The 23581-nt window shown below is 39.9% G+C and overlaps 1 protein-coding gene across 4 annotated transcripts in view; it reads right to left on the bottom strand.

Annotated features, from left to right (window-relative positions):
• Window positions 1–1876: 1876 nt before the first annotated feature.
• The window catches only part of UBA2 (ubiquitin like modifier activating enzyme 2), a 39497-nt gene continuing 17792 nt past the window's right edge, over window positions 1877–23581 (bottom strand). For 2 of the 4 annotated variants that reach the window (XM_004439700.3, XM_087422102.1), the window contains 9 exons: window positions 21916–22015; window positions 20802–20968; window positions 17891–17984; window positions 17685–17797; window positions 13929–14084; window positions 12442–12538; window positions 8623–8728; window positions 6665–6801; window positions 4308–5177 (listed from right to left, as the gene is read on the bottom strand). In XM_004439700.3, the coding sequence (XP_004439757.1) occupies window positions 4996–5177; window positions 6665–6801; window positions 8623–8728; window positions 12442–12538; window positions 13929–14084; window positions 17685–17797; window positions 17891–17984; window positions 20802–20968; window positions 21916–22015 (1152 nt within the window). In that variant the 3' untranslated portion in view covers window positions 4308–4995. Of the gene's footprint in view, window positions 3667–4307; window positions 5178–5578; window positions 5602–6664; window positions 6802–8622; window positions 8729–12441; window positions 12539–13928; window positions 14085–17684; window positions 17798–17890; window positions 17985–20801; window positions 20969–21915; window positions 22016–23581 lie in introns of those variants that run through there. The other 2 variants (XM_087422100.1, XM_087422101.1) reach the window with 2 other exon arrangements.

Raw genomic sequence — 23581 nt, 5'->3', positions numbered from 1 at the left:
GTTCTATACACAGCACCAGACCCAAGGTGCATGTTCTGTCTGATCCACTGGGAGGTCGTCCACTGGGAGTTGCACCCAAGGGCATTTTTCCATACCCTCTTCTCTGAGGCCCAGCTCTTTCAACCACCAACTTCCCCTGGTCCTAGTATCCCCTTAGGCCTCCCTGGGCGTACAGAAGTTTCAAAGCATTGACAACTGAAGCCATATTCACCAAGTTCACGTTGGTTCTTCAGTCTAAGAATTAGGATTACGACCTGACAATTACATTAATTGCTTCATCAGGGAGCAAGTAGCCATCCTGGAAAGACCTTCCTTTCTTGCCCTGAAACCTTATCCTACACTCAGAAATGGGAATTTATGCACAAACTTTGTACGTGGCAGAGACCCCAGCCAGTGTGGAGCTCCACGGGGAGGAGCTATTTGGGGATGCCCAGATTCCCACAGCTTTTGGTATCACATTTTTGAGCACGAGGTTGGTGTTCATGACTTTCACTGCTGCTGAAAGCTGCTGCTGGGACCAACTGGGAACCTCGGCAATACACAGGATGTGGGTTCTCAGATCCCCATCTCACCACCTATTGCTGCCATAGGATGAGAAGCTGGGTTTGTCTGTGCACCAGCCTTTAGTACCTTACTGCTTTCAAGGTTTCTACCCAGGCTGGCAAGGTTGGCAAGGTTTTCTAAGTGCAGCATAGTGCCGAGATGCAATACATGTTTCTAGAATGAGTGAATGACATCATGTGCACAATGCCTACGGTTTTGAGATTGACTGATCTTCTGAAAATTAAAGTGAGTTGTTGGAAGATTTCTAAAGCAAAAAAGCCTGAGGACCTTCTTGCAGCATGGTAGATTCTAGTAAGATTTTTCCTCAGAGCCTTTCCCTAAGTAGTAAGTCACTACTTGTAAAATTTAAAAGTTTTAAAGCTGTTACAAGTCAGAGACACTTAGTAAAACTTTCAAAAATGTTATTTTACCAGGAGATAATTGTCTTCGAAATATAACCAAACTGCACAGCAGCCTCACAGCCCTATAGTTCAAATCAGTTGATTTTTTATTTGGTGAGAGCAATTCAAAAGTTTCTCAAATAAGCTTTTGGCTGGATTTTTTTTTTTTTTTTAATTTTATTTTCCCCCCCAAAGCCCCAGTAGATAGTTGTATGTCATAGCTGCACATCCTTCCAGTTGCTGTATGTGGGACTTGGCCTCAGGATGGACAGAGAAGTGGTGCCTCGGTGCGCACCTGGGATCCGAACCCAGGCCACCAGCATCAGAGCGCACGCACTTAACCACCAAGCCACGGGGCCGGCCCTGGCTGGATTTTAAATTAGATGCAGGGAAAAAAAAGTTCCCTGTGTATGCAGAATGCAAATAAGGTATTCCCAGTATGAAAGCATCCATAAAAATACTTCTCTAAATATAACCTCCTACAAAATGATCAAATGGAGACTCCAGACCTCAAGAAGGCTACTTCAAGATGCAAAGAAACGGGAGGACTTCACCGCCTCTACAAGTCACAATGACTAGATATACGTGGTAACATTTTTTGAGTTTTATTCACTTTTAATAGTTTTTCTGTATATTACAAAAGGCTAGTAGGGGCATTAAACTTGCCCATGTTCCTTGGCCACAGGGCAAGTCCACTTGAGACATGTATGCCACCAATGGACAATTTTCAGGAACAAGAACATCTATTATGAAATAAATGCTTTCTGGTTGCTTCGAAGTGGACCATTAACCTACTGGAAATAACGTGGCTCTCTTTGGAGGCTCAAATGAAAGAGAATTCTTCCTAAGTCACAGCCTAGCAACAAGGATGAGTAAAGCCGACTTCATCAATGTTGGCCCCAGGAATCACTGTAACACTTTCTCATTCCGACTTGTATTTTTAATAATCTTTATTGCCTTTCTGATTTCAATCATAGGATATATTCAGTACAAAACTTGAAAAAGTCACATAGGCACAAAAGGAAAATACAGACCATATATATATATCTATATATATCTCCACTTTTATTATGAAAGTTTTCAGAGAAAAGTTGGATAGTACAATGAACAAATATAGGCTCCACCTAGATTTGATAAATGTTAATTTTACTTTTTTTCTTCTTGTATATTTTGCTGAGCCATTCAAAAGTTGCAGGTATTATGAAACTTCATCCCCAATATTCCAAGAATAAGGACACTGGCCTACATAACTACAAGAACATTATCACACCTAAGAAAATAATTCCTTTATAGCCTAATTTATCTCATTTTCAAATTTCCAATTGTCACAAGAATTGTTATAGTCATTTACTTTGCACTTGAGTTCTAGAACGTCCCACATTCTGTACTTGTCCAACTGTTTCCTCTTACTGCTGCTTAACTTGCTCCTCTACCCCTCTATTTCCTGTCAGCTGGAAGTTAAGTCTACATGCTGGGTTAGACTCAGGTTAAGGTTTTTTTTTTTCCCCTAAGTGCTGTTGTATTCTTCATATCATCTCATCAGGAGGCACGTATCAGTTTGTCACATTAGTGACCCTAGGTTTGATCACTTGAATACAGTGGCCACTGATCAGTCCATTGTCGAGATTGATTTTTTTTTCCTTTGGCAAGCTATCTGTACCTCAACATTTGAGCACTGCGCGAAGATTCTGTTCCTCAGCAGCCTTTTAAAAAGGTTTTGGCATCCACTGATGATCTTGGCCTAATCAGCTATTTTGTTAAGGGTTCAGGCTCTATATTAAAATACTGAATCCTCTCATGGAATATGCCATGTATGCAGATAGATCTTTGGGACAATGAACTCTCTAGGTAAGCTTGAGTCACCAGACTGCCCCCAATAAGGCTGGAAGACGGTTTGCCAGCCTCTATTTCAGGCTGGAGCTGTGGGGAAACACCCTTGATGAGCCCTGCTCCCAGCTCCCCCACTGAGGAGACAACTCACATGAGGAAACCACAGACATAAGGCCAGATCTAAAGTGTCACCGCTCTCCAGGGACGTGGAGGCAGCTTGAACCTGCTTATTAGTTTAATTGAGCAAGACCCCTATCGTCAGACCTGCCTTGCTGGTAAACCCTGATTTTATAAAAACAGGTAAAAAAAGGACAGAAACTGCTAGAAAAGGTAGTAGTAGAGTTGTTGCAAAGATGAAACCACTGGTCTGCCAAAACAGAAACACACCTCTACAGAACTGCCGCTCCCTGCCATGCACTTTCAGATGGGAAAGAACAGGACAAAGGAACATGTGCAAAACGCCAGAAACACACTGTTGACAACTGCCGTCAAAAAGACAGGGTGAGGTCTTAAGGAATGGAAAGAATTTCAAAATGCACATTTCTGGAGAGCTTTTCAGAACTCAAAATTTCAAAACTGAAAATCATCAGTGACCAACCAGTCAAGCAGAACTTATTTCTGAGAGGTGGTATTCCAGGATATTTCATTTTTATCTGTTACACAGTTCCGTAAATTCTGAAATTTCTTTTCTGGAGGAAAATGAAACACTTTTCTAAAAATCTAAAGGCAAAGTGAACCTCATAGGCTGACAGAGTTGGGGGTGGGGATCCAGCTTGCTCGTAGTTGCTCTATCAGAAGGCTGGAGGTCAGTCCATCCTGCAGGCATCAAGCAGCATGCTCCTGAGGGCCGAGGCTTCTTCAAGATGACTTTTCTGAAGGCTTTGATTACATGCTGAATTTACAAATGATATAAAACAAGGAGTAAGAGTTAAGCTGGATGGCAGAGTAAGAATTACACAAAGTGGAACAATAAAATGAATTATCAATTTCAAATTTAGTTGCCTGTGGCCAAAAACATCAAAGGCAGAGGTACACGATGGGGGAAACAGCTTCACGGGTTTCTGTTATCTGAAAACTCAAGGCACATCTGTGTGAGGAGAGTATCCTCAGGGCCAAGGCCTTCTGAGGTCCAGGGCAGAGATTTGAGTGCTAATCCACCCAGCGCTGGTCTGGCCACATCTGTAGGCTGGAGTTGGGCCCTGAATGGTACACTCATGAATGGACTCTGATGAACTAGGGGACAACCCAGAGAAGACGGCAGAATGGAGAAAAGCTCTCCCCCTCTGGAATCTCAAATCCAAGGCTCCAAGTTACTGGGGGTGGGCAAAGATGACTTAAACGTTCTCAACAAACGGCCAATTGTTTACAATCCAAATTTAAAAAGCAACATATAGTCATTAAAAGCTCATCTATGGCAAACAGTGGAGATCTTTTAACCTTCACATCCATTACAAGTTAATTTTGTAAAAGGAAAGAATTTGGCATGCCTGCGGTAAATACAATGTATAAACCCAATAAGGCAGCAGACACGTGCACTGTGCAGGCATGTAGAACAAGTATGTAGATGCCATTTATTTGGTCCATAAGTACAGTATAGTTTTGAGTTTTACAAAACATCAAATATAAATAACCTGAAACTGTAACAATACACAAAAATCGGCTTCTTACACAGACATACCAGGCAGTACAAGCTGAAAACTTGAGTAAATTAACATTGTTTTACATTAATATACATAGTGCCAGTTAACATTTAAAAACAAATCTCAATGCATAGCACTTGATACTTCTTTGAATCTGTTTCAGTCAGTTAAGAGTATGAAAATGGTTAGATCTAGGCTAAAAATAATTCTTCTTCTAACCAAAAATAAAGGCATAATATTTATAACCAGGTATCAACTTTACTAAACCACAATATTTTAAAACTATTAAATGATACCTAAGAGTATTTACATTAAAAAGGCAACATGCATTGTGTTGTTTCATCTCATGACTCGTTATGCACACACTTTGTTCAAAGGGTTTTAAAACTATATTCCTACTTTCAATACAGCATACCGCAATGTTCCTAATAGTTCTAGCAAAACAAATGCTTTAAAAGGGAGTAGAATTGTCTTCAAGTCACTGGTGTAAATTTTTTCCCTTTGGAACAAAGGACATAACAACCTGGTTCTGCCCAGATGACCTAAGGCAGTAAGAGGGTTCTTTCTAGAGGCGTTTCTGTTCAATCTAACGCTATAACGTCATCAAGCTCTTCTGTCTGTTCTGTGCGTGACCTCTTTGCACTGACATTCTCTTTCTCATCTAATTTCCTCTTGCGACTTCTCTCTTCTTCACTGATGTCAGCATTATTTGAAGGACCTTCTTCATCTGAATCAACTATGAGCACATCATCTTGCTCTTGTGCTTATTTCAGAAAAAAAGGAAAAAATGGTTAAAAGTGTGGGAGTTACTAGTGGCTCACTAATATTTTATATAAGGGAAAAGCTAACTCTTCTGATATACACCAAATTTAAGAATAGGTACCCCTAGGGAACTCTCACTACACATTACATATTTCTGTCCTGTTTTAATGTTTTCTATAACAAGCACCTACTTTTCTAATCAAAACAAAAAATTGTAACAAGCCTTATATAACTCAAAGGAACTATTACAGTTCCTTGTTTCTATTTCTCTAACAGAAAAGGGGAGGGCTCAATCCTAATAGTGGTAGTGGTAATAAGATAATAATAAACATCAACAACAACAACAACATATATATAGCACTTACAATGTGCCAGGAACTGTTCTGAGCACTTTGCATACAACAACTCATTTAATCATCACAACCCTATAAAGAAGATAACATTACTATCCATTTTCCAGAAAAGGAAACTGAGGTACAGAGAGACTGACTTGCCCAAGGTCACACAGCAGCAGAGGATGAGGCTAGGATTCAAACTCACACAGTGGGGCTCTAAAGTGCATCCTTTTAACCTTACGCTACAGTTCGTTTTGCATCCTCCTGCTCCACCAAATCACAGGCAGAGTACCCATCTTACTCAGTGCTACAGCCTCCGAGACCTACCCACAGAAGGGAATCAGTAAATGCACATTATGATTTTTTGAAAACTACCACAGTCCCTTCCTCAGAGGAGGATGATGGACCTTTCTATTTTCAAAGGGGAAAAAACAGGCCAGGTACCCACGGCCCATAGGTGGCCATACTCTAAATAGTCTCAAAGTCCATCTTTAAAACTCTCAGAGAACAGAATCATATTTCAAAGAACACCCAAGACACAGGGTAAAAGAAATGGAAACAGAAAAATAAAAAATCGGTAACTTTTAGAATAAAGAGGGGTGTCTGTGCCTCTGTGTATGTGTATGTGCATGGTGGGAGGTGGGTAAGTACTAAACATCCAAATCCAAGCACAGTAAAGCACCAAGCACCAGCACCAAAAACCCAGGGAAACAGAGCCTCTACTGCACTTTACCAAAGTCATACTGGTTCTGAGAAAACTGTGAAATGCTAAAATTCTATATTTACCAAGCGTCACTCAAATTAGTCAGATGCACTGATTTGTTGCCCCTAAATAAAACAGGCAGACAGGATCCAAAACTACTACTTCTAAGGATAAATGGTCTTTATGCACTAGTAAAGTGACTGACATTTCCAGTTGTAAGAAACCCTTAACAAAAAATAACCAAGTGTTTCTGTTTCCCCCAGTCTTAAACGTCTTCCTGGTTCATACATTCAAAGCTGCATTAAAACAATCAAGGCCAAACCAACACACGCTTCTAGTAGTCCTATGGATTTCTGTATTATGGTCAATGTTCATAAAATAATCAGTTTGTTTCTATACAGTCTTGCTTGGTGGGTAACTAACAACCTGCTGGCTGGGGCCACGACTCACCTGTGGATGTGGAAGGCTGAGCTCCATCGTCGCTGCCATTGGTTATGCTTTTGGTAGCATCTTCAGCTTGTTTGGGCCCCACTTTTTCTGGGGCATCACCAACAACTTCAAATTCAACATCCTTTCCTAGGTCTTCACTGTAAGAGAACCACACACTATAAAACTGGACCGCCACTATGACTATTTACAAAAGCAAAGGCGCTAAGAGATACTGTTCCTCATAGTGTATACTATGTACACATCAAATATTCTGATTTTCAAAGAGCTAAAACAAAAAATAAGACTGTATACAAGAGATTTTTGTGATAATTCAAAACTCAAATTCAAATGGCCAATACCACTGCACCCTCAAATCAGGAAAGTGTTTTTAAAAAAATATTAAATAACTTTTACTGCTAAAGCAGAACACTAAGTCCAAAACTCTGTGGCCCAATGTAACTCTTAGGCATTATTTCTTCAGCTACTACATGAAAAGATTCTACACACTCTAGTCTGATCTTGAACAGAGTTAATTTGGTGTTTTAGGAATAGGGTTAGATGGATTCTGGGTTTTCCTCCCATCTTTACAGGTAGCACCCTACTTTTGTAATGAGTTCCCAAAAACATGTAAAAAAGTTTAATGCATGAAAGTCAAACAAAAGACTTACATGTTATAAGGGGGGTTCTGTTCCCAGAGAGCTAAAAAATATGATAAGAAAAACCCTAATTATGCTTCCTCTTTTAGACACCATCTGATATTTTTCCATTTTATTGTACATGTTCTCTCGTTTCCTTTTCCTTCACAACTCAACACAAGCACACCACTGACATTCAACTGGTGTCTGAGGCCAGAGATCACACCCTAGTGATCTACCTTTGACTCAATTGTCTAACTCTGTGAAACTTATACTTATTACTAATAACCCACATTCAGTCTTTCCTGTCATTTTGTGCTTTTTAAACCAAGTATATAAAACGTAACACTCTCCAAACAACTACACAAGCTATATATGTTTGTAAAGAGATGGCAACACTGGCAAAAAACCTGGATGCAGGTGGCAACCCTTTATGTTTGTTAGATGGTACCCCAAAGTCCTAGGTGAGGGTGCAGTTTAGGGGTATCAATGAGCCGGTAAAAAGATGCACCTTGTTCAACAGATAAACATACCAAAGTGGAGGACTGTTTTTTAGGAAGACTGGCCCTGAACTAACACTTGTTGCCAATCTTCCTCTTTTTCTGCTTGAGGAAGATTGTCCCTGAGCCAACATCTGTGCCAATCTTCCTCTATTTTGTATGTGGGTCTCCACCTCAGCATGGCTGACAAATGGTGTAGCTCCACACCCAGGATCCAAACCCAGGCTGCTGAAGCGGAGCACGCCGAACTTAACCACTATGCAAAGGGGCTGGCCCAAGACTATTTGTTTTTTAATTGTTATTTACATGCAAATATTCTATAATGCAAGCACTTTGAATGCTTTTCATAAAATGGGCAGGATATAAAATCAAAAAAGAAGAAAAAAATAGATGACTCAGGGATCCATGCAGGATAATTTTTAATGTTCTCTTGTTATTGTTACAGATCACAAATGAAATATTTGTTTTATGGGAGAAATATTTCTTCCTTTCTTCTAATCAATCTTTAAAAATAATTGAAATTTTTATCCTAGTTCAATTATCAAAATGAATTCACCTGATTTTAACTATTCAAACGTCTGAATTTCTACCTTCTCTAGGTCTTTCTGATCAGCCACCACTGATGACAATTACTCTTAAACATTTGTTTGTCTATCTTTTTTATTTCTGAATTCCCAAATGTTTCTGTAGGTCAAACCTCAGGGTACTCAGTGGCCAACTTGAGCGAACATACTGTGTAGTTTCAAATGAACAGTAGGGTTTAAGGATAAGAAAACATTTTTTCTCCACTTTAAGTTTGTATATTCAAATAATTTCTTATACTTAAAATATTAACAGTTCCTACCTATGAAGGATGTTGATCAATAAAGTGTAGTCCTGAAGGAAGTCGTCTGCTTGAAGCCGGCTCCCATTTCTAATGCCAAATTCTGACAACTTCTTGTGATTATTTGCTAGAAAATTTGAAAGGAATTTAGATACTTTAGTAATAACAAACAGTCACATTAGTTTTAAAAAGGCTAAACTCCTACTATAAGCTCAATTGTGTCCCCTGCAAATTGCTATGTTGAAGCCCTGACCCCAGTACCTCAGAATGTGACTATATTTGGAGATAGTACATTTTTTTTGTTTATTTATTCATTTATTTTTTGTGTGAGGAATATCAGCCCTGAGCTAACATCCATGCTAATCCTCCTCTTTTGCTGAGAAGGATCGGCCCTGAGCTAACATCTATTGCCAATCCTCCTCCTTTCTTTCCCTTTTCTCCCCAAAGCCCCAGTAGATAGTTGTATGTCATAGCTGCACATCCTTCTTAGTTGTGGTATGTGGGACACCGCCTCAGCATGGCCGGACAAGCCGTGCGTTGGTGCGTGCCCGGTATCTGAACCCAGGCTGCCAGTAGCGGAGCGAGCGCACTTAACCACTAAGCCATGGGGCCAGCCCCCTGGAGATAGTACTTTTTAAAGAGGTGATTAAGTTAAAATGAGGCTGTTGGGGTAGGCCCTAATCCAATCTAACTGGTGTCCTTACAAGAAGCCAAGGAGAGAGAACTTGGGAGAAACCAAACCTGTTGACACTTTGATCTACAGACCCTCTAGCCTCTAGAACTATGAGAAAATATATTTCGGTTATTTAAGTCACTCTGTCATGTATTTTGGTATGGCAGCCCCAGCAAACTAACCCACTAAAATATTAGGCACTTAGGGATTCAGCCCTGAACACCCAACTACCAACACTACTTCAAGGGAACCAAAACTGTGAGAAGTTCTGAGAACCTTTCCCCATTCAAACCAAATTAATCTGGAATCCTGGAGGAGTCAAAGACAACTTTTAGAGTTGGTCAAAACATACTCTACTTGCAAAGAGTTTATCCACAACTTCAACAAGCTACTTTTTAGCAAATTTTTTAATTCAGAAATATGAGAAAACTTTATTTGAATGGATTTTTCAACATAAATTTTCAACATTTCTCAATGAAGAGCCAGGTGGGGCCTCCCAGAAATAATCGCTCCAACCTAGTTCTGTATCTTCCACATGTCATTTCTGCTTCATCTGAATATCCCCAGTGTGTGGCACACAGTGCTTAGCACCCACTAGCACTCAATAAACTTCGCCATGTGGATTATGAATACTCCAATGAAGAACAATCCCTCCAAGCAAACCTCTAGTATCACCACCTCCTCCTACCTATTCTAGGGCCTTTCTGCCTTAATTATCCTTTCTCTCCTGCATGTTCAAATGCCTCTCTCTCCTGACCTGTAAAAACACTCAAGTCTCGTCTACAAAACCGCTTCCTCATCTTGCTCCCAATTTACACTCCCTCCTTACAACATTCAGTCCACTTCAGTGAATATTTGCTCTGTGAGGGGCATAAACTATATAGAGCCTGTGGACCTATAGCCACAGTGCCTGCCACACACTATGTAAACTATATTGTAAATTCTAGTTATCATGTTTAAGTTTATTACTTTTCTACATAATCTAACAAAATTTTTCTTTCTTAGTTTCTATTATGTCTTTCATTGCTTATAGTGAAAATGCTTAGAAAGGATCTCCCTACCCAGACCTTGAAACCCAGAAACTATTGACAGTTTCTAATTCTTTTACAGATTTCTTATTTCAACTTTTTAATCTACTTGGAATATCTTTGGAGAATGACAGTTCCTACCCAGACTTCAATCCCCAAGCTCTTTCATACATTCCCACTCACTACAAACTCCTCAGACCCAACATCTTCAAAAGGTAAACAGTTACTGAGCATTCTATTCTGGTGAATTAGCATCATCTCTAAAGCCAGAGTCCTCCTAACAGTCCTGTACCAGCCTAATGATGCTACTCTTCCTCTCCTGCACCCTAAATTTTGACCTTGCAAATCTTACATCTGTCATCTGCTTCTGTCTTAGCAAAAATCCCTTACTCCTCTGATTTTTTCTCTCCCTAACTGGCTCCCTGCCTCCACTCTCATACCCTTAACTCACCCTCTGCAGATTATATTAGAAGTTAACTACATTACTTCCCTGCTTAAACCCTGGTTGGGAGTAGAATATTGGGGGAAGAGGAAGACAAACACACATTACATATACGCCACAGAAAGTCCACCAGCTGCATCACCACTGCCAACACGCAGTACCCCCGCTTCCAGTGAAACAAAGTAATTGGCCATTCCCAAAGCCTTTTATGTTGTTTACAAGTTCATGCCTTTGTAGATGCTGCTCATTCTGCCCCAAGCAGACACTCCCTTCTCTGCCCAGAGGGTCTTTACTTCTTCAAGAACTGGCCCAGGAGTCCTCTTTCTCCTGTGACCCCTTCTTAACAAAGCCTTGATTCACACCTTATACACTCTCTTTCTACAGTATTTCTTAGACTGTGCTAAACCCACTTGTTGATAATCTCTCCTCTCCTTCCAGACTGTAAAGTACTTTAAGCCGGTACCACTGTCTTATTCATTCTTGAATTATGAATACCTATAACTATGCCTATAATACAGAAGGACTCCAAACATATTGGAAGAAATGCTGTCTCACCCTCAGTAGCACATGTATTTTGTGGACAAGTGCCACATTTAAGCCACTGAGATTCCTCACCAGTTTCCGTTTTTAAGGTCCTAGTATTTAAAAGAGCTGGCTAGAACTAAGGGGAAAGCATGAAGTTATGGACAAACTTTTTTTTTTTTGGTGAAGACAGCTGGCTAGAATGGGGCTTAAATATTCAACTAGACTCTTAAAATAGACTACTACTCAGCCAAAACAAGGCCTCTGATTACTCATGACCTAATATCCCAAACAATTTCTTGACAAGGAACTACAGCCACAAAGAATTCTGACACGAGTTTTAATGTAAAGAAGGCTTGACATTTGAATCCCCATCAGGATCTGGCAAAGTGTACTGAATAAATAACCACTGAACAAACAGGTGAATAAGTAAGTCGATATACGGGAAAACAGTGCTCCCAGATTTTGAAAGTAACGGTACGCTGTAAAAACTTGGGATACAGAGAAATCAACTAAAATGGTAATCTAAGAGATCAGCTGCCAAAGTGACAGAAGAGGTGGGAACTTTTAAGTTCAACCAGACAACACTAGTCGAGGCATGACCACAACCAACTCTCACAAAGAAGGCTGAAACAGAATCAAATACATTGTACTTTGTATAATAAACGCATTAACAAAAGGGATGACCTGTTTGAACTTTTGAAAAGGAAAGCCAAAAAGCCAAAACTGGGCACTGATTTTCAGCAGTACGTTCTGCTCTTTGGTAGGAGCAGGCTATCAAGACTTCCCCACTCCTGGACAAAATACCTAAAAGCCTTAGATTATCTTCCTACTCTGACCTAACAGCCAGAGTAACCTTCTCATTACTAATTTTGCTCCTAGGACCCAAGATACAGGCAAGGTAGTTCCTTGGAAGTGGACAAAAGTAGTGTGGTCATTGTAGAGCTGGGTTATTAAGAAATAGTCTCTGAGACACATTGACAACATGGAGTTCCCAAAACTGGAATTATGGTGATCCCACCAAGGCAATGCCACCTTGGGAAAGCACCTCCATGACCAAATATCGCCTGCAATACTGAGAAACATATATAGTGAAAGCATGAACTAATGTGCACTCCTTCACTTAGGCAGTCTCCACCCAAATGAGGGAAGTGAATAACTGCAATGTATAATACCTTCTGTCTCTCCCTCTTCTGAAGATATTAGGATTGTTCCTTTCCCATCTTCAATTTGGACATCTGGTGCTACCATAGCAAATTTTTCTTTCACTATCTACAAGAAAAAGAGATCGAAATATTAATATGTGGAATTAAAGACCATTAAAAAACCTAGACCTCTCTGTCATAAAGGCTCTTCTTTCCCCTTCCATTGGAAAGGGGCCAAGCTGATCTTTAAGATACCTTAGGGCAAGCAGGAGAGCAGTAGGAATTCACCCAATTACTTCATGCCCACGTTCCATCCCCACGTTGGACCACTGATCAGATAACACTTCCTCCAAACGAGGGGCTGAGAACTCCTTGACTGGCTCTTGGTATTTTGTCCTTCCCTGCAGATTAGGTACTGAGCTAGACACATGACATATTTTATCTCAGTCTCTACCAACCTTGTACTAGCATATGTTTTATTAGATGGAAAATTTCTCATTAACCCGATTCTCAGATGGTCTTTCCCTTCTCAAGTTCCATCTGTTTTTAAATTCCAAGATTGATCAAGAGTGACAATACTCTTAAATCCTACCTGCTCCTAAAAAAAGTGAGGTAACTCTAAAGGTCTGATTATCCTACAAGTAGCAGAATTACCTTTAGCTCAAGAATGAGTAGATACCAACTACAACTATCTTCTAAGAAAGAAGGTAGGGCAACCACCCTCTGCTGGCCAGTATACCAAGTCCTGATGCTTCCCCATCTAAAACATAACCTGCCCTGTGTAACCAGTTCTAGGAGAAAGGCCATACACTCTCAAGCAGCCTGCAGGGCCAACGAAGGTCTATTCCCCCTGTGTCAGGAGGTATGTAAATATGTAACATCATGACAGACGTAATCAGAGGAACAATCTGAAGTGATGCCATAAGTGGGAAGCAGCACCCATTCGGGACATTTTTGAAATCTTCCCTAATAAAGAAAGTAATCTAGGAACTTAGGAGGAACTGAAGACCAGGGCACAGGACCAGATCACATCCTAAACCCCCATTACACTCACTCCAGAGTTCTAAAGGTGAATCCCGGTGCACAAACGCTACTTCTCCTCAGGGACTAACTTAACACACCAGAATCAGGACCATCACTAGACCATTTAAGGATACCTCCTATCTGCGAAAAAATACCAAATTTACACACTATCCGGGAAACAAAGCGTTTGCTTGTCAAGATACTGTGCCACCTCTGTCCCACCTGTGGTGCATATCTAGCCAAATACACCCATTCCCTTCTGGGAGGTGAGGCACATATTGTGGAACCACAGACAGAAAAGCCAGCAGGAACCCAGATGGCAAAGCAACCCAGAATGCCAGAGCAACATACTTCAGTAGTCAATTTCAGAGCAATTATCTGGCTTTTAGTTTGTTATCACAGTAACACTGTAAAGGGCAAAAGAGAACTTGGGGTTTTTTCTAGGAAAAAGAAAACGAACAACCTGGTGAAAGAGAACCAGCTCCTACACTTACCTTATCTTGTAACGTGAGAACAGTCACCTTATGGACGTTCAGCCGCACGGTCACCTCTGGCTTGCTGGCACATACGTAGCAATTAGGGTTGGGAGGATCCAGTGCACAAGGCACAAGGAGCTTCTTTCTTGGGTTTGGTTGTTTATTCAAAAAAATCTTTGGAGGAGAAAAAAACACAAGCAGAAATCAGAAATTCAAGTTACAGTTTTATACACCATACAGTGTGAAGTTTACTGTCTTGTTTACTGTACAGCCAATAAAAAATACTTAAATATTCCCTTCTAGATGGCAAAAAGGATAAGGAAAATCATGACCTTCTTAAGAGACTAATTTTCCAACCTTCTTTTCACATTAGCTACCATGTATAAAAGGCTGGGCTTACTGAAAAGAAATCTCCTTGTACTAAAGACTCTAGACTATTTGGCAAACTAATTTAGCAAGAGTAACAGCCTAGCCATACTTGTTGTCTCTGGTGTCACCAGTACATCAGCTTTGGGGCCCCTTCCTAGTGGTTAGTGTCATCAATTTTAAGGCAACTTCTCAACAAGACCAATACACTAATTTCTCCAATTAATGACAATGCTTTCACAGATGTAAGGAAACCAATGAGCTGCCTTTTTGTTCAGATTTTCTATGATGACTATGATATTAACATTTATATAATTAAGGAAAAATATTACATATATCTGGCACTGTAAGCACCTATTTATATTTCTCTAATACCCAAACAAAAAAATAGTAAGAACTAAGGGAAATTTAGAAAATCGCACTGAAATTAAAAAAGGCCCTAACCTCATATTACCACAAAATTTGGAAAACACTAGCAAGACTCAATACAAACAAAACAAATGGCAGGAGAAGACTGGAAGCTGATACGCAAATTCTCATCTTGTGATTATCATGCAGAGTGGTATCTGCTAAGATGAATTAATTCTAAAGAAGAACTCCACGGATTCCCCCCCCGAGCTTAAAGTAAATTCTGTGAGAGGCAGTAAGTGCTAGGAAGAGCCCTCCTGTAGCCTCTCCCCACAATGAATACTAGTCACATTTATACTAGTCATATTCATTGTATTGGCAGGGTTGGAAACAGGGTACAATGCGGGAACAGATTTATTTGATCTTGGGCTTCACCAGGGAGGGAACTGTGCTAAGGGAAATCAACAGTAATGAAAACAATTGCTAACACTATTAATACCCAGGCTATTATTCCATCCCAACATTCATTATAATGTGAACACATAAAATCCAGACATAGAAGTATCATTAAATGCCTAAGAGAGGGACAGAGCTGGGCAGGCAAAGAAACAAGGATGTTATTATAGGAAACAGTAGACACGACAATAAATTCAAACATTAGTATTGTTTGTGAACTCAAAGGGATACTGTAGCCATAGGACAAGTTCAGGCTGCCATAAAAAGGTAGAAATCAAAAAATGAAGTTTTTAGAAAGTAAAAATATGACAGCCAGGGCCGGCCCTGTGGCTTGGTGGTTAAGTGCGCGCGCTGCAATGCTGGTGGCCCGGGTTCGGATCCCGGGTGCGCATCGAGGCACCACTTCTCCGTCCATCCTGAGGCCGAGTCCCACATGCAGCAACTGGAAGGATGTGCAGCTATGACACACAACTATCTACTGGGGCTTTGGGGGGAAAAAATAAAATAAATAAAATCTTTAAAAAAAAAAAAAAAATATGACAGCCAAATAAAAATTTAAGTAGAAACTCAATCAAGATGGCAGACTGGCAATATGATTGTACGTTCCTTCACCCTGAAATTTCATGAAAACAATAAAAGATATTTTAAGAGTGCATCAATAATGGCACCAAAAAATAAGAGTACCACTGCAGATTAGCTATTTATTGCAGACTAGGTATTTTTCAGAAATTCTTAAATGTAAACTGGTCCTTTTTTGTGTGTGTGTGAGGAAGATCAGCCCTGAGCTAACATCCACACCAATCCTCCTCTTTTTGCTGAGCAAGACTGGCTCTGGGCCAACATCTGTGCCCATCTTCCTCCACTTTATATGGGACGCCGCCACAGCATGGCCTGACAAGTGGTGCGTCAGTGCACGCCCGGGATCCGAACCCGGGCCGCCAGGAGCGGAGCGCGTGCACTCAACTGCTACGCCATGAGGCCGGTCCCTAAACTGATCCTTTTATTTCAACATTAATGTAAAAAGGAGAGCCTAAACACCAAAAATATTGACTACAATATTTTTAGGAAGCTTTTTTTTTTGTGAGGAGATCAGCCCTATGCTAACATCTGCCAATCCCCCTCTTCTCTGGCTGATGAAGACTGGCCCTGGGCTAACATCTGTGCCCATTTTCCTCCACTTTACATGGGAAGCCGCCACAGCATAGCTTGCCAAGTAGTGAGTCCGTGTGCGCCCGGGATCCGAACCAGCGAATCCTGGGCCACCGCAGTGGAGCACGTGCACTTAACCATTTGCGCCACCGGGTCGGCCCTGTAGGAAGCTTTTCTGAATCACTAAGCCAGTAAGAAAGCAAAGCATCTTCAGACACAAACTGAATATAGAATGAAAACAGGAATCCAAAGAGAATATCCAGGTGGCTTTAGTCTTAAGAGATAAACCCAGCCCATCCTTCACTAACGTAGGAACTCTTATAATAGGATACCCTTACATAAAGCAAGGACCTGGAAGAGGAGGAGTGTAAAGAGGAGAAAAATTTCTTCCCCACAGAAATAGCAAAAAATTTTATCTTCACCTTGGTGCTTCATGGAGGGGGGAAATATCTTCCTTTATAATTCATTACGACAAGATACGGGATCATGCAGATTTGCTGTCTGAATAATACATGAGTTGAAAAACTAAAGTTGAGAATTTACAAGTAGTCCCAGATTGATTGGATCCCAGGCACCCAAATAAAAATAAATGCAAATCCTCTTTGAAGAAATATACCTTCATTGGGTCCTTGAAGAATTATCACAGATATAGTTTTAACAAATACTAATCTGGTTAAAAAAAATCATACACCACACAAGCAAACAAAACACTATGAGAGATCTAGCTGAAATGACAGTAAATGCATCCATAAAGATTTCAGACATTAACATTGCCAAAGGATGTAAAATAGGTTTAAAATAAAAAAGATTGGAAAAAAGGATTAAAGAACAGGAGACTATAAACTGACCAAAATTTTAAAAACCAGAAAATTGTTAGAATTGAAAAACAACTGAGAAAACTTAATTAAAGGACTCACACAGAGTTCCTCCAAGAATTCAGTAAAACTGGAAATATTAGAAGCAAACTAGCTTCTGCTTCCATTTTATTTTTACTTTTTTGGGTGAGGAAGATTGGCCCTGAGCCAACATCTGCCAATCCTCCTCTTTTTGCTGAGGAAGACTGGCCCTGGGCTAACATCCATGCCCATCCTCCTCCACTTTACATGGGACACCTCCACAGCACGGACCGACAAGCAGTGCATCGGTGCGCACCCGGGATCCGAACCGGTGAATCCAAGGCCACCGCAGCAGAGCACGCGCACTCAACCGCATGGGCCACCGGGCCAGCCCCTGCTTCCATTTTAGATAAAAATAAAAGGAGCAAATGTGTTTTCCTTTTTGTTATTTCCAGGAAGCTTACTTAAACACACACTTACAAGATAACTTGAACAATTATTTTTCCATTGCTTTAAATCAATTTTATTGTTTTAATTTTTCAAATTGTCTGTTTAATGTGATTTTTATAAATTACTTTAAAAAAGAGGCTGAATAAAAAATGCAAATAGGAATACTCACTGTTCTGCACTGGTCTATTTTTCCTGATAAAATCTTCAATCCTTCCAATACTATCAACCCAGCAATCACTGCATTAGTAGTAGCGATAGCAGGAATAATGTTCCCTGCCATGGCTGGAAAAAAACACATGAGTAAGTTTAGCGGTTAAAAAAGAGAAAATAACTTGAACCTTAGATGATACACCTGAAGTACAAAACACAACTTACATTTTATATCAAATCTGCTCTTCATATTCATACTGAAAATATGCATCCTGAGGTTTGCAGCAGAGGTGACAAAATCCATTGCAGATGGGTCATCCTGCCAATAATTTAAACAATTTAACAAGTCTCCCCATAAATTTACTAATTTGACTAGTACTGCTCTCAGAGCGGTACTTTCACATGTTTGTAACACTGTGGACGAGTCAACTAGAACAAGAGGCCGGTAGCATGGAGACTGGATGAGCAGGGGCAGGCTCTCATCATCAGCTCCTCTGATCCAGGAATGTAGTCTGACAAGAACTCCAAGAGCCACCAGACTTCCAGGAATGCACTCCTGCTTAAACAAATGCACTGGAGACTAAGTGTATGGACCAGAACACCAATTCCATTCACTGATGATGGCAATCCTCTCCTGGTCCATCAATCAGTAATGAGAAGGCTGTTAGACAAGCACAGAATCCAGGGAAGGAGACAGAGGCTGTTTTGAGAAAGCTGTTTTATTAAACCCTCAGAAACACTTGGACTACTACTACTACTTTTGGCTTTCCTTCTCCAAATTCTCTTCATATACACCACTCTCCTGTATGTGCTATTTCTTTTCAGATATGGCAATACAATAAAATTTTCCCTTTACAGTTTACAGTCATCCTGAGACTATATCCTACTCTAATTAGATTTCAGCAAGGTTTCCTGCTTTGAACTGAGAAGAAACTATCCTAGCCTATAATTCAGAAGCACAAAGTATAGAAGAAAAAGCATTGACAGGATGTAGGTTCTTTATATACTTATTGGCCAGCTGTGTAGCCTCAGGCAAATCAACCTTCTTGACACAAAATTCCTTAATTTGTTAAATAGGGAAAATTCTATAAACATCTCATAAGGTTGTAGTGAGGATTAAGTATGAATATTTAATAGTACCCAACAGTGTCCATCAGGTACTTCCCCAGAAAATTGGCTTATCACACCCATTAGATGTAGACTTGACTGACAGAGGGTAACAATTCCCAGCTCCAAAGTTTCGTTGTTTAGCCTCATACACAGATGAAAACCTCCCAAATCACTATTATAACATAACAATGAAAATATTTTTTTAAAACTGGTTACTCCTTATACCATATAAACTCCAGAGACTAATGTTTACAAACCCCCCCGAAATCTAAACTTACTAGCTTCATTTTAGATGTACGATTCAACCACAGTTTCAAAGTCTGTACACATAAAATTATCTAACTAAAACTGACCAAACTTTTCGCCTTACTTTAAAACTCATGGCAAATCTTTACCATCATAGGAACATATAAACTTTATCAGATAAATCACTTATATAAAACATTGACTTCAATTAAAAATAAGTAAAATTAACTGATCAAATCTCAAAATATGGGGATGGCCTGGTGGCGCAGCGGTTAAGTTGGCATGTTCCACATTGGCGGCGCAGGGTTCGCAGGTTCGGATCCTGGGTGCAGACCTACTGACTGCTCATCAAGCCATGCTGAAGCGGCATCCCACATAGAAGAACTAGAAGGACCTACAACTAGGATATACAACTATGTACTGCAGGCTTTGGGGGGAATAAAGGAAAAAAAAGAGGAAGATTGGCAACAGATGTTACCTCAAGGCCAATCTTCCTCTAAAAAAAAAATCTCAAAATATGACATCTAACTGCAAAATAATATTAAATATTACTTTAACTTGTGAGAATAATTACTTGTTTTTTTCTTTTTGCGAGGAAGATTAGCCCTGAGCTAACATCTGTTACCAATCCTCCTCTTTTTGCTGAGGAAGGTTGGCCCTGGGCCAACATCCGTGCCCATCTTCCTCTACTTTATATGGGACGCCGCCACAGCATGGTTTGACAAGTGGTGTGTCTGTGCACGCCCAGGATCTGAATCTGTGAACCCCCGGAAACCGACGCAGTGCACAAACTTAACCACTACACCACCGGGCCAGCCCTGAGAATAATTACATTTTTGTAATGAAAGGTCTCTCAGACTTCTAAAATAATTATAACTATTTATACATATATATATAAAACTAATTTTAATGGATAGGCAATTTTATTACTTACTTTCAAGGTCAAATTAGACCTATGACCTGTTGTCTCAAAAGGATTTTATGACTTCTATTAACAAATCTATATTATGCAGTAAGTTTTCTTAAGTCTATTTTCTTTTTTTTTTTAAGATTTTATTTATTTTTTTTCCCCCCAAAGCCCCAGTAGATAGTTGTATGTCATAGCTGCACATCCTTCTAGTTGCTGTACGTGGGACGTGGCCTCAGCATGGCGGGAGAAGCGGTGCGTCGGTGCACGCCCGGGATCCGAACCCGGGCCGCCAGCAGCAGAGCGCGCACAATTAACCGCTAAGCCACGGGGCCAGCCCTTAAGTCTATTTTCTTAAGTCAATGAAACTTTACTCCAATAAATTCACATTATTTCTCCAGTCAACATAATTACAAACCACAAACACATTACTAGAATCTAAAATTAGGTTTTATGGGCCGGCCCCGTGGCTTGGTGGTTAAGTGCGCGCGCTCCGATGCTGGTGGCCCGGGTTCGGATCCCGGGCGCGCACCGAGGCACCACTTCTCCGTCCATCCTGAGGCCGAGTCCCACATACAGCAACTAGAAGGATGTGCAGCTATGACATACAACTATCTACTGGGGCTTTGAGGGGAAAAATAAATAAATAAAATCTTTAAAATTAGGTTTTATGATATTGCCTGAATTCACGTATATAAAACTCATAGTTCAATGGAGTAATGAGAGATGAAAACATCCAAACACAATCAACGTTATGTCCTCAAAATCCGGTAGAATAAACAATATCCAAAAAATTACTAGCTTCTGTTACAGTTCAAAAACTAAAATACACATTTGATATACAAGTAATTGCCACACATTTTCAAAACAAACCTTGTCCCATATGAGCTCAGCTCCATCCCCTTTTTCTGCTAAATGAACTCTCAAAGTCTCAATGCTCTTTGAAAAAAGACGTGCATAGCTCTTTACATCTAGAACCTGCTGGTCTTTCAGACCTAACTGGGGTTCATTTTGTTGATCTGATGCATTGGTTTCTTCTCCTAAGGAAAAAAATATTAAGAAATTTCAGTATTAAACATCATTCCTCTACTCTGTTTTATTTAACAACTCAATGCTTGACCAATAAGAAAATCAAGTAATATGAAACAAATTCCATTAAAATAATTATCACTATGAGACAAATATTTCTACAAGAAAACTGCTAAAATTGAGATGGAAAAGGTGCAAGACTATCTCAGAACCTCACAGGGTTATTGGGGGATTCAAGGATATAATGTAGATGATAAGCATTATGCCCAGCACATAGTTAGCACTCATTAAGTGGAAGCTATTAGAGCCATACTTGAATTCTTCTGTAGTCAAGTATCTATTACTGTAGAGAACTGCTCCAAACCGACATCCCAAGCCTGGTCCAGGGACCTTTAAGTTCTAGCTGACCACTGCCGTGCATAAGTTAAGTACAAAACAATTCAGATAAAATAGAGACACAATGTGTTGAAGGGGAGTGGGATAAGGAAGTAGTCACTACTACAATAGTTTGTCTCACATTTAAAATCATGAGTATGTTCCTAAATTGAATCTTAAAGAATATAATCATACAAAGGTACATATATACTCATCACAACACTTTATTTCAGGGAAAACATGAAACAACTAAATGTTAACTGATAAGGGACTAGTTAATACTGACTGAAAAGAGTAAGTCAGAGTATAAAATAGTATGACTCCATTTATGTCAAGTGCGTACACAACTGTCTGTGCCTGTGTGCATCAAGTTGACTACCAAGACATTCCCTAAAACATGAATAGTGGCTATTTCTCTAGGTGATAAATTTCCAGTGATTTTCCTTCATCATTTTCTGAATTGTTTGAATTTCTTCCCATGAACATACACCATTGTCAAGAAACAACAGGGCTATTTAAAGACTTTTAAGTGAGGAAATTTCCAATTTGGGAATCCCAAAGACTAAAATGTATCCTTTACTACCTTGACTTTGTACTTCAGCCCAGTCCAATGGAACCGGAGGTTTCCTTTTCCGCCACAGTTTGTCCATCGTCAACAGATACCTGATATCATCTTTAAAAAGCTTAAAAGAAAAAGAAAGAGAAATTCCATGAACCCTACAGTCCCTGTGCTGATAAAATATAACAATATTTCATTGCTTATTTATTATAAACATTATAATATAAAATCTTCCGACTCAAAGACACATGTCATATACCAAGAGATTAGCAATTTTCAAAAGAAAAAAAAACCTTAAACCTTTTGTAAAAGGAAATTTCACACAGAACTTCGGCATCTGAAACAGTTAAAAGCAGAGATGCTCTGAGGAAAGCAGAGTAAGGGAACTCTGAACTGTGCTGACTGCTCATGCCCTCCCAAGTCACCTCCCCAAAAGCTCCTAAGATCAGTGTGAAGCACAATCACACCAATCAAGGTGCTAAATAAACACACACCAACTGCATAAGAACTGAATACGATCAGTGAGCCTAGACACCAGGTAGCAACATTTCTGAGTTTGTGGGTACACACCAATAACACTTTAAAAATGCTCAGAAACAGAATTTCTTAAGCATCTGCAACATATTTGAAATGTCCCCCTCAAAAAAAACCCTCAAACACACAAAATGATTACTATTTCAAACACAGAAACATAAACATTACCACATGTTGACTGAGAGACTAGACTATCATATGAATCGTGCCATCCTATGTGGTAGAATTTCAGATGATTTTAATATTTTTACTTTTTCCTTAGCTGCATTTTCTATTGTTGATTGATTTAGTCAACACATTTACTGTACGTTATCAGGTATGAATTTAGATTTGGCTAAATAAAAAATGTGAGGCTGGCCTGGTGGCGCAGCGGCTAAGTGTGTGCACTGCACTTCGGTGGCCCAGGGCTCGCAGGTTCGGATCCTGGGCGCACAGCCACACACTGCTTGTCAAGCAAAGCTGTGGCAGCATCCCATATAAACTAGAGGAAGATGGGCACAGATGTTAGCCCAGGGCCAATCTTCCTCAGCAAAAAGAGGATTGGCATCGGATGTTAGCCCAGGGCTGGTCTTCCTCACACCACAAAAAAGATAGACAACTAAACAAATAAATAAAAAATGTTAGAACTATTTCTATCAAAATAAACTCAATCCAATCAATACTTAATAAGCATCCTAAATAAGCATCTTTTGGGAAACCAGCTAAATACACAAATAATTAGAATACAATTTAATGTGAAAATCACATAGCTTTCAATACCATGAGGCATTTTGTTCTACCTGAAGAGTAAGGAAAGAGTTCAAGGAGATGGTAACATCTGAAGTGGGTACATAGGCAAGGAAATGAGGAGTCCAGTATGACCCGGGTAACAAATGTGGCTAGAGACGTTTGTAGAGGACCTCCAGCACTTGGCTGAAAAGCCAGCTGGGCAATGGGGAATTAGTGTGGTTTTTCAAGCACAAACTCCATGTCCTTCTTTATCCAGTTATTAAACACTGGAAGGGAGTCCCTCAGAGCTGTGCATTGAACTATCTTCACACTCTTCTCTCGTTCTATAAACCTATGAATCCCAACCACATTTCTAGTCTAAACCTCTCTAATTACCTATAGAACCACTTGTCATCTCTCTAGTATTCCATGAGAATCTCAAAATTAA

The sequence above is a fragment of the Ceratotherium simum genome, chromosome 33 (genome assembly GCF_057802395.1).
Source record: "Ceratotherium simum simum isolate JZ-2026a chromosome 33, ASM5780239v1, whole genome shotgun sequence".
In the NCBI taxonomy this organism is placed as follows: Eukaryota; Metazoa; Chordata; class Mammalia; order Perissodactyla; family Rhinocerotidae; genus Ceratotherium; species Ceratotherium simum.
The sequence above is the reverse complement of the archived record's forward strand: the minus strand, read 5'-3'. Positions and strand labels throughout refer to the sequence as shown.